This window comes from Dermacentor silvarum, chromosome 2, assembly GCF_013339745.2.
Source record: "Dermacentor silvarum isolate Dsil-2018 chromosome 2, BIME_Dsil_1.4, whole genome shotgun sequence".
Lineage (NCBI taxonomy): Eukaryota > Metazoa > Arthropoda > Arachnida > Ixodida > Ixodidae > Dermacentor > Dermacentor silvarum.
This window is the reverse complement of record NC_051155.1, coordinates 245,831,474-245,852,606: the sequence shown is the minus strand read 5'-3', so window position 1 is coordinate 245,852,606 and position 21,133 is coordinate 245,831,474. Positions and strand designations below refer to the sequence as shown.

The 21,133-nt window shown below is 41.6% G+C and overlaps 1 protein-coding gene across 1 annotated transcript in view; it reads left to right on the top strand.

Moving 5' to 3' along the window:
* Positions 1–20,499, top strand: part of LOC119440783 (uncharacterized) — a 123,941-nt gene extending 103,442 nt beyond the window's left edge. The window contains exons 13-15 of the mRNA XM_037705662.2: positions 2,747–2,842; positions 12,301–12,385; positions 17,241–20,499. Of these exons, the coding sequence (XP_037561590.1) occupies positions 2,747–2,842; positions 12,301–12,385; positions 17,241–17,359 (300 nt within the window). The 3' untranslated portion in view covers positions 17,360–20,499. The remainder of the gene's footprint in view (positions 1–2,746; positions 2,843–12,300; positions 12,386–17,240) is intronic.
* The last annotated feature ends 634 nt before the right edge of the window (positions 20,500–21,133 follow it).

The window sequence follows — 21,133 nt, the reverse complement described above, 5'->3', positions numbered from 1 at the left end:
TAATAGTATTTTTGGCACTTTGGCAGTTTCCCCCAATAAAAGCTAGGGTGGAAAATGGTTCCCATCTATGGTTCCCATAGAATGGAATGTAGTACTTCTTTTCCAATAAAAAATTGGCTAGACCGGAGCAGGTGCTGTCAAAACTCCTGACCGCACAGCAAGCTAGTTTGGGAAAGTCAGGGCGGTGTGGCCACCCATCTTTTTGTTTTTGCATCTATTCTGGCTTATCAAACCTTGTCTCATAGAAAGAGTTGCTGTTTTGCTATTGCAAAATCACAATTTATAACTACAGCTTATCTTAATATTCCTTTTAGGGGCCCCTTTCAATTCAAAAACAATATTTTTGGTCATAGCTTGTCTTTTCCTTTTTTTCCACTGGTAGCAAACCAGTGCTGTGCCTGCATCGGATATTGGCTAATAATCAAAATGTCTTGAACTTATATTTGCCCATTAACAGTTGAGAAACAGCTTAGCAATGAAATAGAATGTAGCACGGCTTCATTTCATGCACATCTTGTAATATCATGTAGCATGCATGCAGGACACCTGCCAAGGCACCCTGTCAGGAAAAACAATTGACTCCAATTGGGAAATTTCCAATTGATACCAGTTGGAAAATTTCCAATCGTAAATTAGTACATAGTAATTGGACCAACTGGAACGTGACAAATTGGCTTTTGTTGGAGTGACCAATTGTACCCAATGGGTACCAATTGGTTGGAATGACAAATTGCACCAATGGACAATACCAATACACATATATACCCCACAAGGCAAACCTGAATAGAATTCCAGCTGTCAGAAACAGGTTTGCTATAGCCTTAGTACTGCATGCATATATAGCTATAACTCATTCCAGTTTCTTTGAATGGGTTCATAAACTGGAAGTATGATTTCCCAGTTAGTTACATTCTAGTTTATTGCTATTGGTAGTCCAGTTAGACTGTTGGGAATGTAAGGTGGGCCTAGTTCGTTCAAAGTGGCCAGTCCAATTGAACTCAATTGGCTGCATCACTGACTCAATCGTAACCAATTGGAGGTTTTCCCAATTGGCCCCAAATGGGCCTGGTTGTTTCCAATTGGCAAGTCCAATTGACTCAGTTGGTTTCACTTTGATTCAGTCGTAACCAGTTGGGACTAGGGATTTTCCAATTGGGTCCAGTTCATTCTGAATGGCAACTCCAATTAGTTTCTCCTGTGACCCAATTGTAACCAGTTGGAAGTAAAGAATTTTTAATTGGTTCTTATTGGTTCCAGTTGATTCCTATTGGATAAGCCTATTGGAGTCAATTGTTTTTTTTTTGACTGGGCATCACTGGCTGCTGTGCTCATGCAGCATATACGTGAAGGCACAAAGAGAGAAACTTATTAATACCTATGAATAACTGTGTGCAGATAAAAGCTAAAATCAGTGTAGATGTCATAGTGCCCGCATTGAGCTGCCTGTTCATGAGGCAAATGAACACACGGCACAATTTGTTGTGGGGCATGCAGCTCACTAATGCAAGACTTGTAAATCAAGTTCATTCTTCCTTGAGGTGCTTGTTGTGTAAACATGACAACTACTTGAGGTCAAATTTTGCACTCAAAACACTAATGCATGTGCATATTCTTGACAACCTTTAACATAGTTGGGTTGCACCACTTTCACATCAGTCAGCAGGAGGTTGCTTTGATGCATACTTATGATTGGCATAGCTTTAAATGTGGCAATCATACACATTAACCGTGCACATTGCCCATGCCAGGTTAACCGGTCAGTATGCTTATACAGAATCATGAGTAGCTAAAAGTTGTTAGATCAATAGCCAAGTATGAAAAAAAGTACTTGCACGGGCTGGTTAGATGAGAGAATCCTGTCTTTGTCCTTGTGGCATTCTTTCAGCACTTTTAATTCTCTACTGCTTGTATTGCCTTCTTGTGTTACATTTTGAATGTGTTCATTTCCATGAAAATGGCTATGTAGGACTTCCTTTGCATGGCTCTTGTGGCAAGAATAGTTTGGGTTGATGAGAGGACAAATGCACGGGCAGGTATTCGGCCGGCAATTGTCTTGCCCAAAGACGCATGCTGAAGCCTTTTAATACTTAGGAAAAAGACAAACCTTCACTTACCCGTTCTGACAGGAGCAGTTGCTCGGCTTAATTCGGCAAAGCCTGTGAAAGCTGTAGCTAACTTTCAGGTTTACATTCTAAACAAGCTTCATTGTCTGGTATTTCTCTTTGTAATGGAACGTGAGAATGGTACACCAGAACACAGTGGAGTCAGTCTGTGCAGTGTTGCTGCTAATAATTAGGAAACAAGACTCAAAGAAGAGCAAGGGCACAGTTACAAATGCACAGTCGTAAAGGCACGCACACAAGCACTGGGTACCAGCACTTTAATTTTCAGACCAGGTTCAAATACAGTAAGTATGCTGCAGCTCTAACAGAAAAAAAAAAAAAAAAAAATTAAGAATGAAACTGACTAGGAGGTAATGTGGGTGCTTATGTGCCACAACTGAACTTGGATACTAGTGTACACAAGCAGCAACAAATGCAGAAGGCTGACCCATAATAAAAGCAGCACATGTGTATGGAAGCCAAAACCACAGGATGAAAAGCGACATCAAATTATAGGCATAAACATTATACCAAAATGTTGCTCCATCCCTCCCCCTCCCTCCTCTCCTTTAAAAAAATAATAAATTTAGAAGGATAATATCAGGACCACTGTAAATGATGTGGTTGCTATGCTTCTGTCACAGTGTTGCTGCCCTGAGTCATCATTACCACATCTGCTTGCACAAGACTTGTTTGACACCCAACAGACTGTCTATGAGGTGTTTAGGCCTAACATTGTGGCAAGTAATCAGATTTATTTCAATTTTCTCATGCATGATAATCAGCTGCAGTGTGCTTGCTCACAATATGTCCAAAGCCTCTTGTGGCTTCTTGTGGCCAAAGTGCTCTTTTTTTCATTTAGATGTCCTCTTGAGCAGCAACGAATAATAGGCCCGAGGGTGTCGCATATTTTTTTAGGCCAGTCATCATTCCGTGTTGTGCACATGTGGGCAGGTGTCATGCCACATGTATGGTTCATGCCTCTTGCGCCTTCTAGTGCAACCTTCAGGTGCCTGGAAACTGCGCATTGATGCGTCACGTGCCACCACCGCACCTCGCACTACGAATTCATTCAGGCGCAGATTGCTAGCGTCCTGTTCAGTCAGTGCAACCATCGTGTCCACATTACACACTAAAACTTCATGGTTGAGGTCCCTGGATCTGATCTCGAAGCTGCAGTCTCCTAGGTCACAGGATATGGATAGACAGAGATCTTAATTTGTCCTAGTTTTAGAACATATTTATCAAAGGAACTATTTCTATACTAGACTGTCTTACAATCTCCTTTGAATTTACATCTTTATTGTATAGACATTGTTTTAAAGTGATATTCATATTATTATGTTTAGTTTTCATCCTGTGGTTTGAGCTGTTATGCAGATGTGCTGTATTTTTTGCTGTAGCTAGATAGTCCTTCTGCGTTTGCCATTGCTAGTGTTCATAAGCTACCGAGTTCGTTGACGAACTTTAAGAATTTATTTTGTTTCCGTACACCTCGTTCTCCTTAAATGGCTTCTTGCTTTTCCAGCTTTTGTAATTTCATCTTACGCAAGACCTGCATGTATTCCACCTTTGTCTGAAGATAAAATTATTTGTAGTTCACAAACGTTCGCGTCTTCAACTGTGCCTTTGTAACTATGTCCTTGCCCTTCCTTGTGCCACTCTTTTAATTATTAGCTGTGAAACATCCAACCCAAACCAGGATTGTCACTGCAACCTTGCTGCATTGTGCTATCTGTTAAAGGCAAGTAGTTTCCAATGTAGCTTGCACAGAGTTTGTGTAGGAGCATGTAGATCATGTCTCAGCTGAATAAATGACGGCAATATCAGTGCGTGAATCCAATTCATTTAAAGTAGTAGATATTTGATGAGGACATTGTTAATCTCTCTGGTGATAACAACACAGTATGCATTGATACTGGGCCTTACAAAAGGGAACTTAAAAATTAGAAAAGGGAACCTAAATGAGGCAGTGCACATGCACTAGGGAGGAGAAAGATCGGTTCATGTCTGATGGTGCGAGTGATACAGTCATAGTGGAGTGGAGACAGCACCTGCTTGGCACACCCATTAGGTTGCCGGGTAGCATGATGTGATCGTTAGCATCACACAGTGGAGTCAACACTAGATTGTTGCACCTGCCTGAGTGTTGTGTGCACACATGCACACGCACATACACACACACATAATCATGTGCACGCACGCACGTGAGTGTGGTTGCACTGTGAGGCTCAACCACTGTGCAACCACAATATACAGAGCATACAACAATGGCATCGTACACCAAAACAAAATTCCGTGGTAACTATGGACATCTCAACACATTTAATACAGCAAGAAAGCTATTGCTTGACAATGGTGTCTGCCCAGTTTTCTTTTTTTTTTCAGGGGGAGTGGGAGGGGGGGGGGGGGAGGGAAGAGCTGCTTGCAGCATTTATTAAATTTGAAGTTCATGCTAATCTATGCGTAAAAGCAGTGCCGTGAAGCATCAAAGCCTTGTTGGAGGCTTGTAAAAAGTGCCCATGCGAATGTTTTTGCACATTACTTAGCAGAAAGATTTTTCTAATTGTTAGAGGCAATCTGCAGTAGGGGCTTATGATATACCTATGATGTGCCTGAAGTACTGCTTGCATTGTGTATGCAATATATGTTATGGCTACACTACCCAGTACCACTGGAGCACTCAAATGCACAGGCACATGCACATGCACACATGCAACATACACATGTGTGCATGCACATCTTTTACTACATGCAATACTTCTAGCTTCATATAGTGCAGCAGCGTGCCTAACTTGCTCATAGTTAAGACCATATGGCAGGGTATTTTAAAAAAGTAGTATGAAACCTGTTTTGAAAAACTTTGGAACTTATAATGGAACATCCACAATGTAGCCAGGAAACATGCCAGGTACATCAGTTTGTAGCAAACAAATTTTTTACACTCCGCCAGAACTTGTAGAACAGGCATCAGTAAGTAGATGATACAGTGCCCGACTTGTAACATTTTACTCGAAGTTGTTGAGAGGAAACATTGCCTTGGAATTGTCTCTATTAATACGCAAGCTTTGCTCCACATCAATTGAACTAAGTTTAATTAGGTTTGTTGCATTTAAAAGAGAAACTAAAATCTACCAACTGGTAAGAACAGGTTCTTTATTCATGTCCTGAATTTTATGAAAATGCCAGAAATTGGAAGTAACAATATCATAATTCACAGTGAAAATGGGTATCACAGTACCGTAAACTGCATCACTTACATACCTGCCAAGTCTCCCAAATTTTTCGTAATGTTTACAAATCTAGGCCTGTTGCAAGTTGAAACCCTCTTGCATTTTAAGAATGTTGCGTCAAGTTTTACGAAAAATTATTCCTGTTTGCGAAAATGTATTGCACGTCAGTCTCCGTGCCTCCCGTTGCAAGTCTTATGATGGTGAAAGGATGCAAGAGGGATACTCACTTCAAGGAATTTTATACAAACAAGTTCTTGAAGCAGGTGAAATTGGCAACAGCTCAGTAGCTAAAAAGGTCACTGTGGTCTAGAAACAGTTTCTTGCTTGTCATTATTTGCTGTCCTAGAAGTTTGCTGCTACTGCACGATGTGCTGTGTCAAGTTAACAACCTTGTTACTCAAGTGCTTATGTACCTCTGAAAAGATGTATGCTCAGGACAAGCTTTCAAAAAAAAAAAAAGCATGCGAAGCAGGAGGATGGACTGCTATTATGGTCGCCAGGAGGCAGCACCAGAGGGCTGGTGATATCGAAAGAAGGGGGGGGGGGTTGCAATGCAAGTAAGAATAGTGTGCAGATATGAATTGGAAAGATGAGTTAGTGATAGCGAAGGTGTGTCAACTTAACTCTGTCTTCTCATTTTTTTCTTAACAAAATAAATGTGCAGGACACATAATGGTTATCTATTGCAAAGGCTTCGACAATTTTGTGGCTGAATTGGTCCTTTTTCTATATCAGGATGCTTAAATGTAGCCATGATATCGTTCAAAATGTTGCAGAAGGTTACTTACATTTTTGTCAGCAATGTTTTGGTTTTCTTAATGGTAAAAAAGACTCAAGAGCTAAATGCCACACTCTTTTATTATTATCTAAAAAACCTTTGTCTTGTTTATATCTACTTTTTATTCTTGCTTGCCCATATTACCCAGCCCTCCAATTTACATTCAACAGCCCACATATTCCTGGTCAGCCCCCCTAGCGCTGCCTTCTGGTGGTCTTCATTGTAGTTGATCCTCTTGCTTATTGTCTCTTGCTTGTGGCATGAGAAAACTGTCAATCTCATTGCTTTGTATATTGAATTTCTTCCAATAAAATGTTGCAAGTCGGCCACTGCCCATGTTCTACAAGTTCTGCCTGTAGAAATGCTTGATCAAAACCAACAAGCTCAGCCTCAACCTCTTATTTGGTTTACTTAGACCTACATCATGTGCCTGGCTTGTACATTCATTTCAACTTGCAGTCAGACATGGGTCACATCTCTTCAAAGAAAGCTGTTTGCTGTATTTAAAAAATAAAAAAAAGGGAAAAAAAGTACTGGGAGGTAAATGAGAACTGCTGGCTTCATTCAACTAGTAGCTTCTTGCTGATGCCTAGAGTGATGTGGATGTGTGTTTTGTTGCCTAACTTGTATGCTTTGTTGGCTATTCATGAGTTATTAATTTTACTAAATTTGGACCCAGGCTTTTCTGGTGTATGGGGTCTTATAGCTATAGCTCAATTTTGTTTGATAAGTGCACAATTGGATACAGTCATTGAAGTTATATTAAGTTGTTCACATAGGCTAAACTGGCCTCATAAAGCAGCTTGGCGAGAAAATATTGGTGTCTCCTGGGATTAGTAGTGATGTTTGATTGGATTGAAACAAGAATTCGCAGGCGAGTGCACCGTACCTGGGCGTCCAAATAAACAAGCCTTTGCTGCAGGCAGGGGCCCGCTTGTCCAGCTAGCTGTGTGCGCATAATGGGCTTTGCCGCTGGCTGTGCACAAGTCCTTGTTGCACTCTGTTATGTGCTTGGCTCACCTGCGTGCACGCGCCCGGCCATTGTGGCACAGCGCATTTTCTGCACCTGACCCCTGCCCCCGGCCCGTCTTTTGTGTTGTTGCACACAGGCATTGCCCGGTCTTGTACCTTACACAAAACGCCCTGCCCTCGATAAGAGCGGTGTGCCTGTGTACCAGCCCAGTGCCACAGCGTACCAGCAGGCCCTGGCTTTACAGATGCAACAGCCCTTCGTGCCTGTCTCGTGTGAGTAGTCGCCTAGCACGCTGTTTTGTCCTGCTTTTGCTAAGCACTTAGTTACTTGTGAGGTGCTGCATGCAACCCAGCTTAAGCTCTTAGTGCTGCTCCCACCCCCCAAAAATTAGTGGCTGTAGCCACCTACGGTTTCCATTTACACCACCTGGAAGTCCCACTGAGCAGTCTCACCAAAGGGCACATGTCTGACAAGTCATCTACCCATTATTTACCCAAATGATGCGGGGTGTTGTTCAGTTCACTGTTACTGAAGGGACCTCGCACATCTTTGTGTTCGCAAATCTTTTTCTTTGCTGGCACTCTGGATACTTAAAACATTGTAAGGAAGGAGTTAAGAATAGTACAAAACGATATATGTGAACTGCTGTTGCCTGACTGCTAATCTTTGCACTGTTCTTGCATGTATTCCTGGCTTCCTTTCTGCTTTTTCATGCTTAGTCGCTGCTGACAAGCAGAATGTTTTCTTTCTTCTGTAGTGTTTGAATCAAGGATAGGTCTTTGATAATTGGCAATTCTGCAAGTAGTACTGCACATTCCTCATAAGTTATCATCTCAAATTGTTTATGGATATTCTTTATAGGTACTCCTAAAATACCAGATGTGTTGCATGTAGATATGTTTCCAAATTGCCATGTTGGCATGGGTAGTCTTAGTGTCGATTTTCAAGATTTGAACACGCAATAAATCTATTGTTCTTTTTTTTCAATGTGGTCTTAACGGTTACCAGGAAACCCTAAATTTATACACACACCTCCATATCTAATATATATATATATATATATATATATATATATATATATAATGTAAAAGCATGCTTAGTGGCACATAGCAGCAATAGCTCAGTTTGCACATTTAACAAATTGCCAAATGTGCCCACGGTTCAAGCTGTATGGCAGCAAGTTTATATTTATAATCCCAAGAAGTGCTTACATGAAGCATCATTGGCATTAACTCTTTCGTTACCACACCTATAGAAATCGATCAGATTGATCGACAGTTTTTATGTGCATTGTTATACATTTCTGTTAGGATTCTTCTACTAGCAAGATCATGCGCTCCCTGAAATGATGACTGAACTTTAGCTATTTGTCAGATTTGGCAATTTTTGGCTGATTGGGGGTCTGGAAAAAAAAAAAGAACTTTGACTGGAGGTATCATCCAGATTAGCCTTAGGTGCTCCTAGTACTTGTTCAACAAAAAGAATCAAAATTTGCATTTCGGTCGATTTAACAAGATAATTTTTAAATGACAGCAGCAGTGAAGAGCAGAAGCTTCTCTCGGGTTTCTTGATTTTTCTGATCACATATAGGCTGTTTTAACGATGTCTCAAACAACGGTAGATGCTCATGGGTGCATGTTATTTTGATAATTGTGTTTGAGTAATATCAAGTGCAACTTTATTTTACCCCCCTTGAGTTGCTTTTGTCCATCAGCGCTTTGGCAGCGTATGCACAAATTATTACGAGCAATCCTTCCCTTATTGTATGGTTTTCACCTACACAAGAGCACGTAGTCAATTACAGACCGACCCTCGACCGAAGCTTTACTAGCTGTCTAAGCTCTTAAATTTTGAACACTGCCTATTCAAGTGCCCTTATTCATTACTGTACAGTACTGTTCAGGAACTGAACAATGCATGTGGAGGCTCCAGCACCAGCTGAATGCAAACTAGACCAACTTGATGGCCAGAAAAGTCGATCGAACACAATAATCAAGTTTGAGGAGGCTTCCGCATGCTTCCTGGCGTGACAACTATTGCTTGGCGATCCTAAAGGATGCTGTAAAACAGGAACCATGTGCCTGTTGCAATGAGCAAAAACAAATGCTCCCTGAACAGGAACTTGCCCGTTCTCACATTTGCGAAGCTACTGCTTTCCCACTTAGCATGGGCATCACTATGGCTACTACTCACGCCAACAAATCTGCATAATAATCTTTTTGGGTTTATTATACTGGGAAGCCAGGCACACATTTTTTATATTTCAGACTTTTTTTTTACTCTCAGTACTTAACTAAATATAGAAAATTATTACTTTCATTCAAGTTCCTTGAGACACTTTGAAATATCACATAATAATGTTCATAAATTGTATGAGCAATCATTACTGCTGTGCATCCATTAAAAACACCAGTGATCAGCCTATAATTTATATATTGCAGTATACTTTGTCAGACATAAAAGCGCAGAAAATTACATTTCCTGCGGTAACAAAAGAGTTAAAGATTTATGCTGTGTTTGCTTCCTCCATGTGATGCCAAGGAACACACCTGCACTGTTGGCTGTGGATGCATGGCTCTAACTGCACCCGCTCCTCTCTCTCTCTCTCTCTTTCTCTCTTTCTCTCTGCCCCCCTCCTGTCTCACCACCACTGTGCACCACCACCACCACTGGTCCCTCCCCAGTACCCACGATGCCCTCTGTCACTCTGGTATCCGCTGGTGTGGCTGCTGCTGCCCCTAACGCTGCTAGTGTAGCGTACTGTGACGACAATGGTCAGGTACTCACAGCCTTTCTTGGGCGATCATGCTGGACCGCATAGTAGGCTCACCTTACTCTCAAGTCACTTTGCATGTGCCCACATTATTGTGCTCGGACAATTTTATTCTGTGAACATCCTGTCAATCACATCCATGCGCTGCATGCCAGAAAGTTTGTTACACTACTGATTGAAAAGACTGCCTGCGTTGGACAGGCATGCTTTAAAAGAAGTTGGTTTAAGAAAACTAGTGAGACAGGAGGTACTCTCTTAAGCTTCAAGCCTGCCCCTGTATAAAGCTTGTATATAAGGCTGTCAGAAATAACAAATTTACAACTGCCTGTGGGTGCATCATCAACTTCTCAGTTGCACCAAAACTGTAGGAAGGGTGCGACAGACTGCATGCTGTGACAGAGGGTGCATTACTCTCGCTAATCTCGTCGCATTACTCTCATCTAATCAATACAGTTATTTTGTGATAAGTAAAGACACAAATCATCATCACTCCTCACACGAATGGCCACTTAGCAAATCAGGACTCATTGCTCAGTTTCCAAAGGAAAAGGCTTTACTTGTGATAGCGTGTTATACTTAGTGCTCACACTGATTGTCTGAAGTCTCGTGTGTCAACACCAGGTGCTGTGAGTGGAGTATTGGTAGGCCACGCAGAAGCAAAAAAAGAAAAACTAGTGGCGACGCTGCCTTGAATTTCTTGCATCAGCTTTCTGTGACATCATTGATTAGCTAATTGTTTTCTGGTAAGGAAAAAGTATGTTCTATTCTAAAGGAACCATTCTCAACCTAGTTATTTTTCTCTTCTTTAGCCTTAAGGCAAGCCAGTGAGAACTTACATTTCAAATCTTTCAGCTGAGTTTTGTATCAGTGGGAGTGATTTGGTGTGCATATATTCTGAGTTAACCACATTACTACTTGTGTGCCATCATCACCCATTACCTGGGGAATTAATTTCTAATGTAATATCATTGTGCAGGACAGTGGCCAGTTTTCATTCTGAATTTTGACATGATACTCCTGGGCTGATCCCGGAGGCACTGTACTCAGAGGCATCGATGAGCTGGTTCTGATACCAGTGCAGTGTGTCCTTGTAAAAATTTTAACATGATAGCAATGCACAGATAAAAACATAGCCTTATAAGGAAGTATGTTTGCGGTGAAGTTACTGGTGGGGTGAAAGCGAGAGTGGAGAAGGAGCACAATACTGGCTCTGAATTGTGACAGCTGATCACACAAACACGAGGTGTGCGCTGGGCTTGTTGGAATATGCCCACAATGTTCTGTCATTTGGTCCCAGGCTAGTGAGAAATCACGTGCATATGGTTGACATCAACAAAATAGGAATACTGCACTAGAGCGTTGTCATTCACCAAAATGCCATACCCCAAGAAGGCTTTGTTCAAGGTGGAGGCTTTGATTTCACTGGTAGCAAAATGCACAGCAAAGTGATGAATTACTAAAACAGCAGAAAAAAAAAAGAATAGAAGCATGAAAACAGTATCGCACTCAGCGAGACAGAAACAACATACTAGTATATTGAAATCGGGCATTGTTTAATCCAGCATTATGCATATAGAGGATACAAGAGAGAAGGAAAAAAAGAGCAAGGGAGAGGTGGTAGCATGAGGAAGAAGTGGGCAGGAGTAGACGTAATTGGTCAAGAAGTGGATATGATTAAAATCGGGATAATTCATGGTGACTATGAACAGAGGAAGTTCATTGAATGTCGGTGGACAGTCATCAAATGATTGAGGACCACAATGCTATTGCATTAGTCACCTAGGTGTAGCATGAGAACGTGTGGGTTTATTATTGACTCTGCCTTGCTGGCTTTTGGCACATATTTTCCTTGTGAGCTTTCGTTGGCACTTTCATGCCACATAATGAACATAGCTGGAGCTATACCTAGTTATCACTGCAGAAAGCTGAAGAAGTTGGCAAGGAATCGCGATTTTGAAAAGCAAGTGTAAAGGACCTGGACACAAGGGAGATGAAAAAGACAACACAGATAGTCATTTATATTGGCCTTTTGAAAACATAGTACAGTTTTCAGTATTCAAAATAAGTAGCAGTTATGTACTTATCGTCATTAATGACTTAAATAATGTGCTTTAGGGAACATCCCATATGACCCACAAAACCATGGCATGTTTTTAGATGCCTTTTCCATCTTGCAGTCACCACTTACTCATACTTCCCAGTTGATAGATTAACGCTGTCATTCATTTCAACTGCGGGCAGTTCTTTGTGCACTAAGACCAGCAGTTTGACTCTCCTGCCGGCACATCCATTTCCACACATACCTGAGTGTACATGGCTAGTGCTGCTAGGGGTTATAAGGTCCTGGTACTTTACTGCATGGCACAAATATATTTACTTATGTGCTGTCTTGTGTCAAATGACAAACTTGACTAAACTATCTTTTTTTGCTTTTGTTCCAGTTACTGGACACCCTGCCGGTGTGCCGAGATTTTAAGTCAGGGCAGTGCAAGAGGCCCCAGTGTCGATACGTGCACCTTGTTGAAGGTAAGCCTTCCAAGCATGTACAGCAGGGTTTGGTTGATCCTGTTGAATCACCTTAGCTGTGTTACTGGTAGTAGCTTGCTGCATTTCTTGCTGCAAGCGAAACTAGGTTTTATCTACATTAGTGCTCAGCATTGGTAGGAAAGAAAGATGAGCACAGAAATGAAATTATTATCTTACATTTTGTCATAGCTGTGCTTGCAGCTGCACTAGTGCAATTGGCAAAGTACATGAGCAAAAAGTCCTATACAAAAAAAAAAAAAAACCTCTTGAATACAAGTGGTGTTCCAAGGCAGTGTTGTAGCAAATCATTTTAAACAATGTTTATATGGAGGACTATGCTGCCTGGTTCTCAAAGCTTACATTGTTTGCAAAGTGACATTAAGATAGTGCACATGAGGAAGGCTGTTTCTCTAATTTTGTCTTTGCTTACCGATACCCTTAACTCTACTGCAAGTGCACATGGATCTTTCAGCTCAGGTGTATATTGGTAGCATACTTGAAATTGTGCTACTTCCTGGTAGTTTTGTACCTAATAGTCTTTGCCACGTGTAGCAACCTGTTTGTCCTTTTGGTGAAATACTCTCAATGCCAGCACAGAAGACCTAATTCTTTTTATAATTATCTCTCAGAAACTGCTTACATCAAATTGTGCAACATCAAATATGAAAAACAGGTCATAACTTTCAATAAAGACCAAAGGTGCAAGTTTTATAAAATATAATGTCGTAGCTTGCCTTTCCTAATACCATAATGTGTCACAGTACTAATTTTGGTGATGGAAGTCGTATTGTTGCTCTTCCAGCCATTTTTGAAGGTCGGCTGCAAAAGTAGGCTGGTGTTGACCTAGTGGCGCTGGCTATCTTCGACCCCTTATTCTGTCACCCCAATGTGTGACGACATTGCAATAGTCAGCAAAACCAGTGCTAGTAGTTGCGATGTAAATTGATTGCCGAGGTTTCCTTAATTCCCCTCACTACATCTGGACTACTGGAGGCAACTTACTAGATGATTATAGACTACTCTAATTTTGATTAGATGGAGTAATATTAATCGATTACATTTCCGGAATTCTAAACAAATCAGTTAGTGGAGGTTTGGTAATCCAGAAAGGATACACAAACGAAAGATGTCATTTTGAAGTTCCCAAAGCAGCTCTCCTCATGATGTAATTAGTTTTGATAATGTATGCTTAGGATTATTTAAGTGTCTGTCTATTAAGAAGGACTGCATTGCATTTAAAATTAAGCAAATACTCTGTGCTGTGTCTAATTTCCTTGCACAGATAATGCTATGAAATCTGCAACGTCACACTAACTTGTACATGGTAGCTACAGTGCAACAGACGTGGACAAAAGGTATAGAAGGGACACAATGTGGCGCTGACTAACAACTGAAGTTTATTGGAATGCAATTGGAAGTGTATTGGAAGAAAACAACCAATATATAACACGCATCACATGACTAACAACATGACCAAGAATGGCTGTATTGTATTCCAATAAACTTCAGTTGTTAGTCAGCTCCATATTGTGTCCCCTTCTATCCCTTTTGTCTGCATCTGTCGCACTGTAGCTATCATAAAGCTTCACCAACTCACCCAATTTTCTATCTTACTAACTTCTACTTAAAGACGGAAAGTTTGGCCTTAATTTTCCCCTCTAGTAATTAACCTGTTTGTGCCAAAGAAATGTAAATAGAGTTTTGAAAGAATGCTGTGCAAGTGTAAACTAATTTAATACTTTTCTTTGGTGTCCCTTTATCCTACATGGGCACTTCTGGACTCTCCTCCATCCAGAATGCAGCCACTGCGATCAATAATCAATCAATCAGTCACTTTTCTTTTTTCTTTTGAATAAAAATTGAGTTGCTGGTAAACACTGCTCTGACAAAGCACATGATAAAATCAACACATATACCGTATTTGCACAATTCTAATGCACTCCCAAATTTATTGTGCTCCCAATTTTCGTGGGCTTAATGCACTCGAAACACGCACCTAATTGTAATATGCAGCATATTTTTAAAATAAAAGCGTAGTAAGTCCCCACATTTGTGATCAGAAAAAACGAGATAAGCAGAATTTTCACAGGAAGGGAATTTTTTTCGTTACTGACCTTTCATAAAGAAAGCGGCACGTTGTCATCGCCATTTGCGCTTCATTAGCCACAGATACCAAGCAAACAAGGTGGTATCCTCAAGCGATCACTTTTAGAGATACTACTATCACTTTGACGAGATTTTACATGACTCAGCATCAGACTTGTCGAAATGTGCTGCCGAGAGCATTTGTGGTACTCTGCACAGATAGTGAGCTTGGCACAGTGCCAGAAACGCTGGTGGTCATAGACGCCAACACATTCGGAGCCGAATCGCATGAAATCTTGCGGAAGTGATATCTCTGAAAGTGATCGTAGTCAGGTACAAAATGAACCCACAGTATTGGCTGCGAGATCGGGCTATAGGTGGCAGCACCATCGGTGCATTAGTGTGGTTGGGCAGTTGTAGTTGGCGGCGATTTACTGTGGATAATTTGGGCAAATTGTTTGGTAATAAAATGCGCCGACTGCAGTGAAGTGATAATATGTTGCCCTCAATGTCAGATTTTCGCACCAAATGCACTGAACATTCCTACTCTACGTGAATGGAGCGTAAAACGCAGTTGCTCTTTTGGTACACCCATGGTACTTTTTGCGTGTGTTTACTTTTTCTCTGTGTTTGGCTTGCGTTCTGCCCATTCTGTTCTCGCTGCTATTTGCACAACTCAACTTTCTGCTTTTTTTTGCACTGGTTATTAAGATGCCTGTATTCCTGTACAATGAACTTAAAGAAAGTAGCTAGTTCTTGTGACTCTACTTCACCACTTGTATGCCTACCTTTAGTTCTTTTTACAATTAGCTGTCAAATACAAGATAGTTACTAAGTTTAGTTGAACAAGGTACGCCACTAAGAGTGACTGCGCTGTGACATGATTGCCATGTGGCTTCGCATGTTTTTAACGTGGTAACAGGAAAACATAGCATTTTAGCATGAAGGAGGTTTTTAAATTATTACGTGCATGAGAATGATGCGAACAATTTTCACTTATTTTAAGAGGCAACCTCATTACGTTGTTTTTGTTATATTTGAAAATAATCGCTGCCACCAACCATCAAGCTAGCAACACCACACTGAGTTCATTATATTAGCCGCCAGCAACTCAGTTTTACGATATCCTGTGCCTAGCGACTGCAATGTTACAGGTGATCCTCTTGTAATACCCTGTTTCCGCTTCCCTTTTGTAGCATGTAGTCATGCAATTATACGTCTAAAATCAATGGTAGCCTGTGACATCGTATGAGCGCTTAAGATTTTCTTTCCTTCTGCTGAGTAATATCTCACCGCCTCGTTCATGTGTCATGGTATCACAAAGATTGCGGAATGATCAACATATCACTACAAAGAATTCCTAAAGCACTGCTTTCAGATATAGCAGTGACCACTTTATTTAATTAAAATCAACGCCAAATGTCTGGTGTGAAGTGCTTAAGTCACAATGCAGCAATAAAATTTAAATGATTGTGATGAACGGAAGGCACGATAATTACACATTGCACGCTCGACTCGTGCAGTCATTAAAATTAATTATTGCAGTGCAAAAGCTACAGTGCAAAGCCAAATGAGCCTCTACATTGTAAAAGAAGTGCATATCACCATTTACAGCTGCGAAACAACTACAGAACAAACGGACCTTAAAGAATATGTGTGCTGTACGTGCACATGTAAACAAGTAGCTGCTAGCAGATGATGCGATGCACCGTCTACACTATCCTCGTTCAGCCAGTGTTGCCCAGGCAGTGACTCTGCTCGATCCCATGGCCAATACCTACAGCGACCTTCAAGAAAACATACTCTGCCGCCATCTTATGATGACTCCGATGGCTCTGATGGTTGGCTGTTGCCAATAGCGCAAACGTGGTTTTAGTTTCATATCCGATTGCAACGCACAGGCAATTATTGGAACCATTTTTTGGAAAGAAGGTGCGCGTTAGATTAGTGCAAATACGGCACATGCAAAATACAAGGCCATTTCTCACTTGATAAGCTCAGAGAAATACATATGCATTCTGAGAATTTTTCATGCAGAATGAACAGATGCGAAAAGCTCAAACAACTGTAGTATTAATAGACAGTTTTAGTATAGTGTACGCAACTAATAGCGTACGCTATTCGCTATAGTAGTACAGCGTACGCTAAACAGCACACGTTTATTACAGTTTTAGTTGGCCGGCGAGATCTTCCGGTCTCAGAGGCCATATGCCATCGTCGCGCCTATCTCTCGACTTCGCTGACAGGTGGCGCTGACATATCTCGAAGGTTTCCCTCGTTAGGCTTCGTGTTCGAAACAAGATGCGATCTCGAAAACTCCACAAGGTTATCCATAATACACTGTTGTCGAAGCGGCTTGAGACTAAGCGAAAGCCGTTTACGCAGTCATTTGCTACGAACGAAGCGAATTCTACAAAAGCCACGCCAAATTCAATTCGAAGCGGGCAGCGGGGACCGCCGCCATGTTTTACGTAAACTACGCAAACCACGCAAAGACGGTAACGCTATATCTGAGAAATAGTGTGTGTACGCTATACGCTATCGGTCGGATAGCGTTCTGCGCATGCGCAGTGATGACACGCTATTTTATAGCATACGCTAAACTAAAACTGTATAATAGGAAAAATAATTCTAAAAAAACCTACAGAACATGAACATTCATGATCAAGAAGTCAAACTAATAATATTGGATGAAATGCGCTTGGCAGCAGTGGCTTGTTTTTTCAGCAACACCAGGAGTATTAATGCAAAGCTCCCATCTCTCTTGCAGAGTTTGTCGAGGTGGTGGAAGGGAAGGTGACAGTGTGCCGCGACGCTGCCAAGGGTCGCTGTGCACGACCTCTGTGCAAGTACTACCATGTGCCGGCGCTGTCCCTGAGCCCGCTCTGACAGCGCCCCCCTAGTCAGGCTTGGGGGCCCCCCTGGTTGCTCGAGGCGCTGTGTTGACAAGACTACTCTTAAAACCCAGGGGAAGAAAGTGGCACACATGCCAGTCTGCAAAGTATTTGTTCTGTCAAGTTTTTTTCCTTTGTTTGTTTGTTGTTTTCCAGATTTTTGACATACATACACACACCACCACCACCATGAACATACACATTTATAAATATATATATATATATATATTATATATCTATATTTTTTGTAATATCTGTAAAGTGTTTATGTAGTGTTTTGTTTTGAGACAAACTTTTAAGGAAGGGCCGTTTTCAAGCGTGCTTTTAAAGTGTCCTATGAATTGACAAATTTTTAATGAATTGTTATAGCACTTATTTGAACCCTTAGTGCAGACAATTTATGAGACATTTTAACAATGTATTTTTCATTGTGGATGAATATTTGATTATATAGGCCACTGCAAGATCATGCGCTTAACAAATCTTGTTGTGTAAATACAAGTAATTACTAAGCAGGTTTTTTTTTTATTGTAGTTTTAGTGATCATTGCTTAACAGGCTACTGCTGTTTATAGCCTAAAATTTTTACCACTGGTTCAGTAATAACGAGGATGAACAGTGCTGTCGTTATTGTCAAGTTTTGTTGTTTGTGACTGACATGCCAAGACCAAAGTCTTTACAAGCTTGAAACAAGGAAGGGGTGGACAAACCCACACCTATGCAAACATTACATCTCTGAAATGCACTGTCTGTGCAGTAGCAAGGCACAGGAAACTTCTTGGAGCAAAATTTGTTATGTATGCTGCTTTCCTTGTTAGACTTGGTTGTTGTCTGTTCAGACTACCTTCTGACAGAGCTTGTGCATTTTGTTCACCATTCTCTCTTTCATCGGTAGCATGGAGAACACTGTTTCCATAGGGGTAAAAGGTCTTTCTGAATGCAGCTGTGGCCTTTAACCACTTTGCAAAAAACTTAGAGACTACAATGTGCAAGAGAGACACCATGTTGAATTAAAACATCCTTTGCATCCGTAGCTGGCCTCAAGAACATGAATGGGTGCATTTATTTCATCTCTGATCAAATACACTCCGTTTTGAACAAATTTTCTTTTTTGTCTCGACATGCGGCGACAAGGCTTGCTTCTCTGAGCAGGCCTTGGTGGTGACTTAAATGCCATTACTTAGACTGAGGCCTCCAGCCTTTTTTGCCCACGGGGATGGTGCTAATCTAAGGACAGTGCTACTGGGCATGGTCCGAGACCATGCTAAGCAACAGGCCTAGCCTTTGCCCACAAGGTCACACAAGCAGTAACACCAGAAAAGCTGTGCTATACTATAGACAGGGTGGGAGCGGTCCTTGTTATGTGGGGGTCTTCTCATCGCACTGCTTGTGTACATAGGCGTATCCCATTCACTGTTCATTTTCGTCTTGGTAGCATGGAAACTTCATTGTCCTTGATATATAGCATATGCATGCGAGCAAAAGAGATATTGTGTACACCTATATTTTTATGCAAACACACACACACTTTACTGTTCTGTGCCATATTGTTTTCTTTTGTAACAGGTTTATATGATTGCAAGTGTACTCTTTATCATATCATTGTTTTCAGTTTATGTATGTGCTTTTCTTAAATTTTAGAGTTGTTTCAAGATGCTCTTGTGAAATCTGTGAAGTTGTTGCTGTCACAGGGAAGGGAGGTTTGTTGCTTTCTACATTTCAATGTCCCGCATGAGTGCACTTATTTTTCTGGGCGCCCAAAGAGCAGCAGCACACCTAATGGCAGGATTCCATCCTTTATTCAGTCCAGCTGTCCACGGCTGCGTTTTGCCTGGCGTGAAAGGGAAGCTCGAAATGGGACCAAGTTTTGTCCTAGCCTGATGCAACCTGATTTGGCCGAGGAACAGGGTCGTCCCAGTGTGGCACCTATTCAGGGGAAAAACAGTCGTCCATTCTTCCTGGGAATCAAAACGTCCAAATCAAAAGCCTCACTAGCAGTGTGTACTTCGTGGCACCGTTTGATCCGCTTTTGGCCCCTCGCATCCACAGGATTTGAGGCTACTTGGGCCTCGTGCCAGTCAAAGTAGTCTCGAAAATGTCAGCGGACGAGTCCAGATCAAGTATAAGAAATGGAAAACCAAGCAACATCAGTGAAACAGTGCCTTTTTTTGTAATATGCAGGAAGTCTTTGTCATCGCTACGCCTGGCTAACCCCCATTGTTGCAGATTTCCTTCACTACACAGTAGCAGGCTTTATTGAGTTCTCCTCCTTTGGGTATATGTGTGTGCACGTCTGGCTTGCATGTTTTGTCTCGGAGCCTGTTCAAAGAAGTGAGCAGGCAGTAGTTTGGCTGTTGGGCTCATAGGCCAGTGAGGAAAACTCGTCATATACCTGTACAGTCCCCTCGACTCTTTGCTATAATGTGGTTGTCGGTGCTGTTTTGCTGGGTCAGAGGACTTCCTCGTAGCATCCTCGGGCTGTTGTTGTACTACTTTTGTGGAGTGGTGTTCAAGGGGCCGCACTTTGGATGGAGGACGCCACACATAGGCGAGTGCCCTGCCACCGTGTGTTCAGGCTTCATCACCTGGAAGGGCTGTCTAGTCGGGGCACAGGCTGCACTTCCCTTCTTCACGATGCCCCTTGTCTGAGGCACACAACTTTCCTCTAACTTTATTAGTTGAGTGTAAAAAAAGAATGTGATATCTTTTTATATATATATTATATATATATTATATATATATTATATCGACATATATGAGAGAGAAAAGAAGATGCAGTTATGGCATAGCAATTTGTCGTCTACAAATTCAACATGCCGCCACCGCCGCCGCAGCCTCAGCAGCAGCCTTCGGAAATGTTTCCTTGGTGCTTTGCCTCGGCAGGCCGTCTAGGAAGCGCTTGCGCCCCGTGCACTTTTTTGCTTGATGAGTGAATGTGTCCTCTGATGCTGATGAATGTCCACTTTGTTGCAAGAGCAAGCTGGAATGAGCCAGCAGCCAGACGCTTGCCTCTCTGCTTTGGGCAGCCACAACGAAGTTGGCCGAGGGCGTGCCGTCCTCCTTTTTTCCACTCCCTTGTGCTCCAGTGTAGTTTGCTGTTTTTCTCATAGACAAATAAAGTTGCCTTTGTAATTGAGCTCTCCTCCTGTTGTGCTGCCTGACTGTTATATCATAAGTAATGAACATGATAGCCACAGTGCTTTTTGGTGTCTTTCACTGCTCTCATTAGCTTGCCTAAAACAGCTCGAAAAGGTATTGTACCTGCATTTAAAGAATGCAGTGCCCATCAAAATTAGTCAGTTGTCTCCAAGAAGCCACTGAAAATAAATGTCTTGCGTGACTATAGTTTTTTTGCAAATTATACGAACAAATACGTGAAGGTCGCAACTTGACTGTGCCAATACCACATTTCTTGAGGTAGCTTTACGTGCTGGTCTAACAGCAGTCAAGGTGTTATTTTTTTTTTCTCCCATAAAGAACTCGTCTCATTTTAACACACAATCTTGTGTTACTATATGCAACCTGGGCCGGGATAATGTACTATTCCAGTGCAATTTTCATTTCGTGCTTTGTCGGTTGTCCATGTGGTACTCCGCTCATGATACAGTATAGACCACTTATAATGTAACCGTCTATAGTGCAGAACTGGCTACAACGCGGCCTTTTCCGACTCCCGTTTACCCTCCGATAGAAGTCCATGCATACCGCTTACAATGCAGCCGCATTAGACAAAATACCGGTTATAATGTGGCTTCCGCGGGAAAATCTCG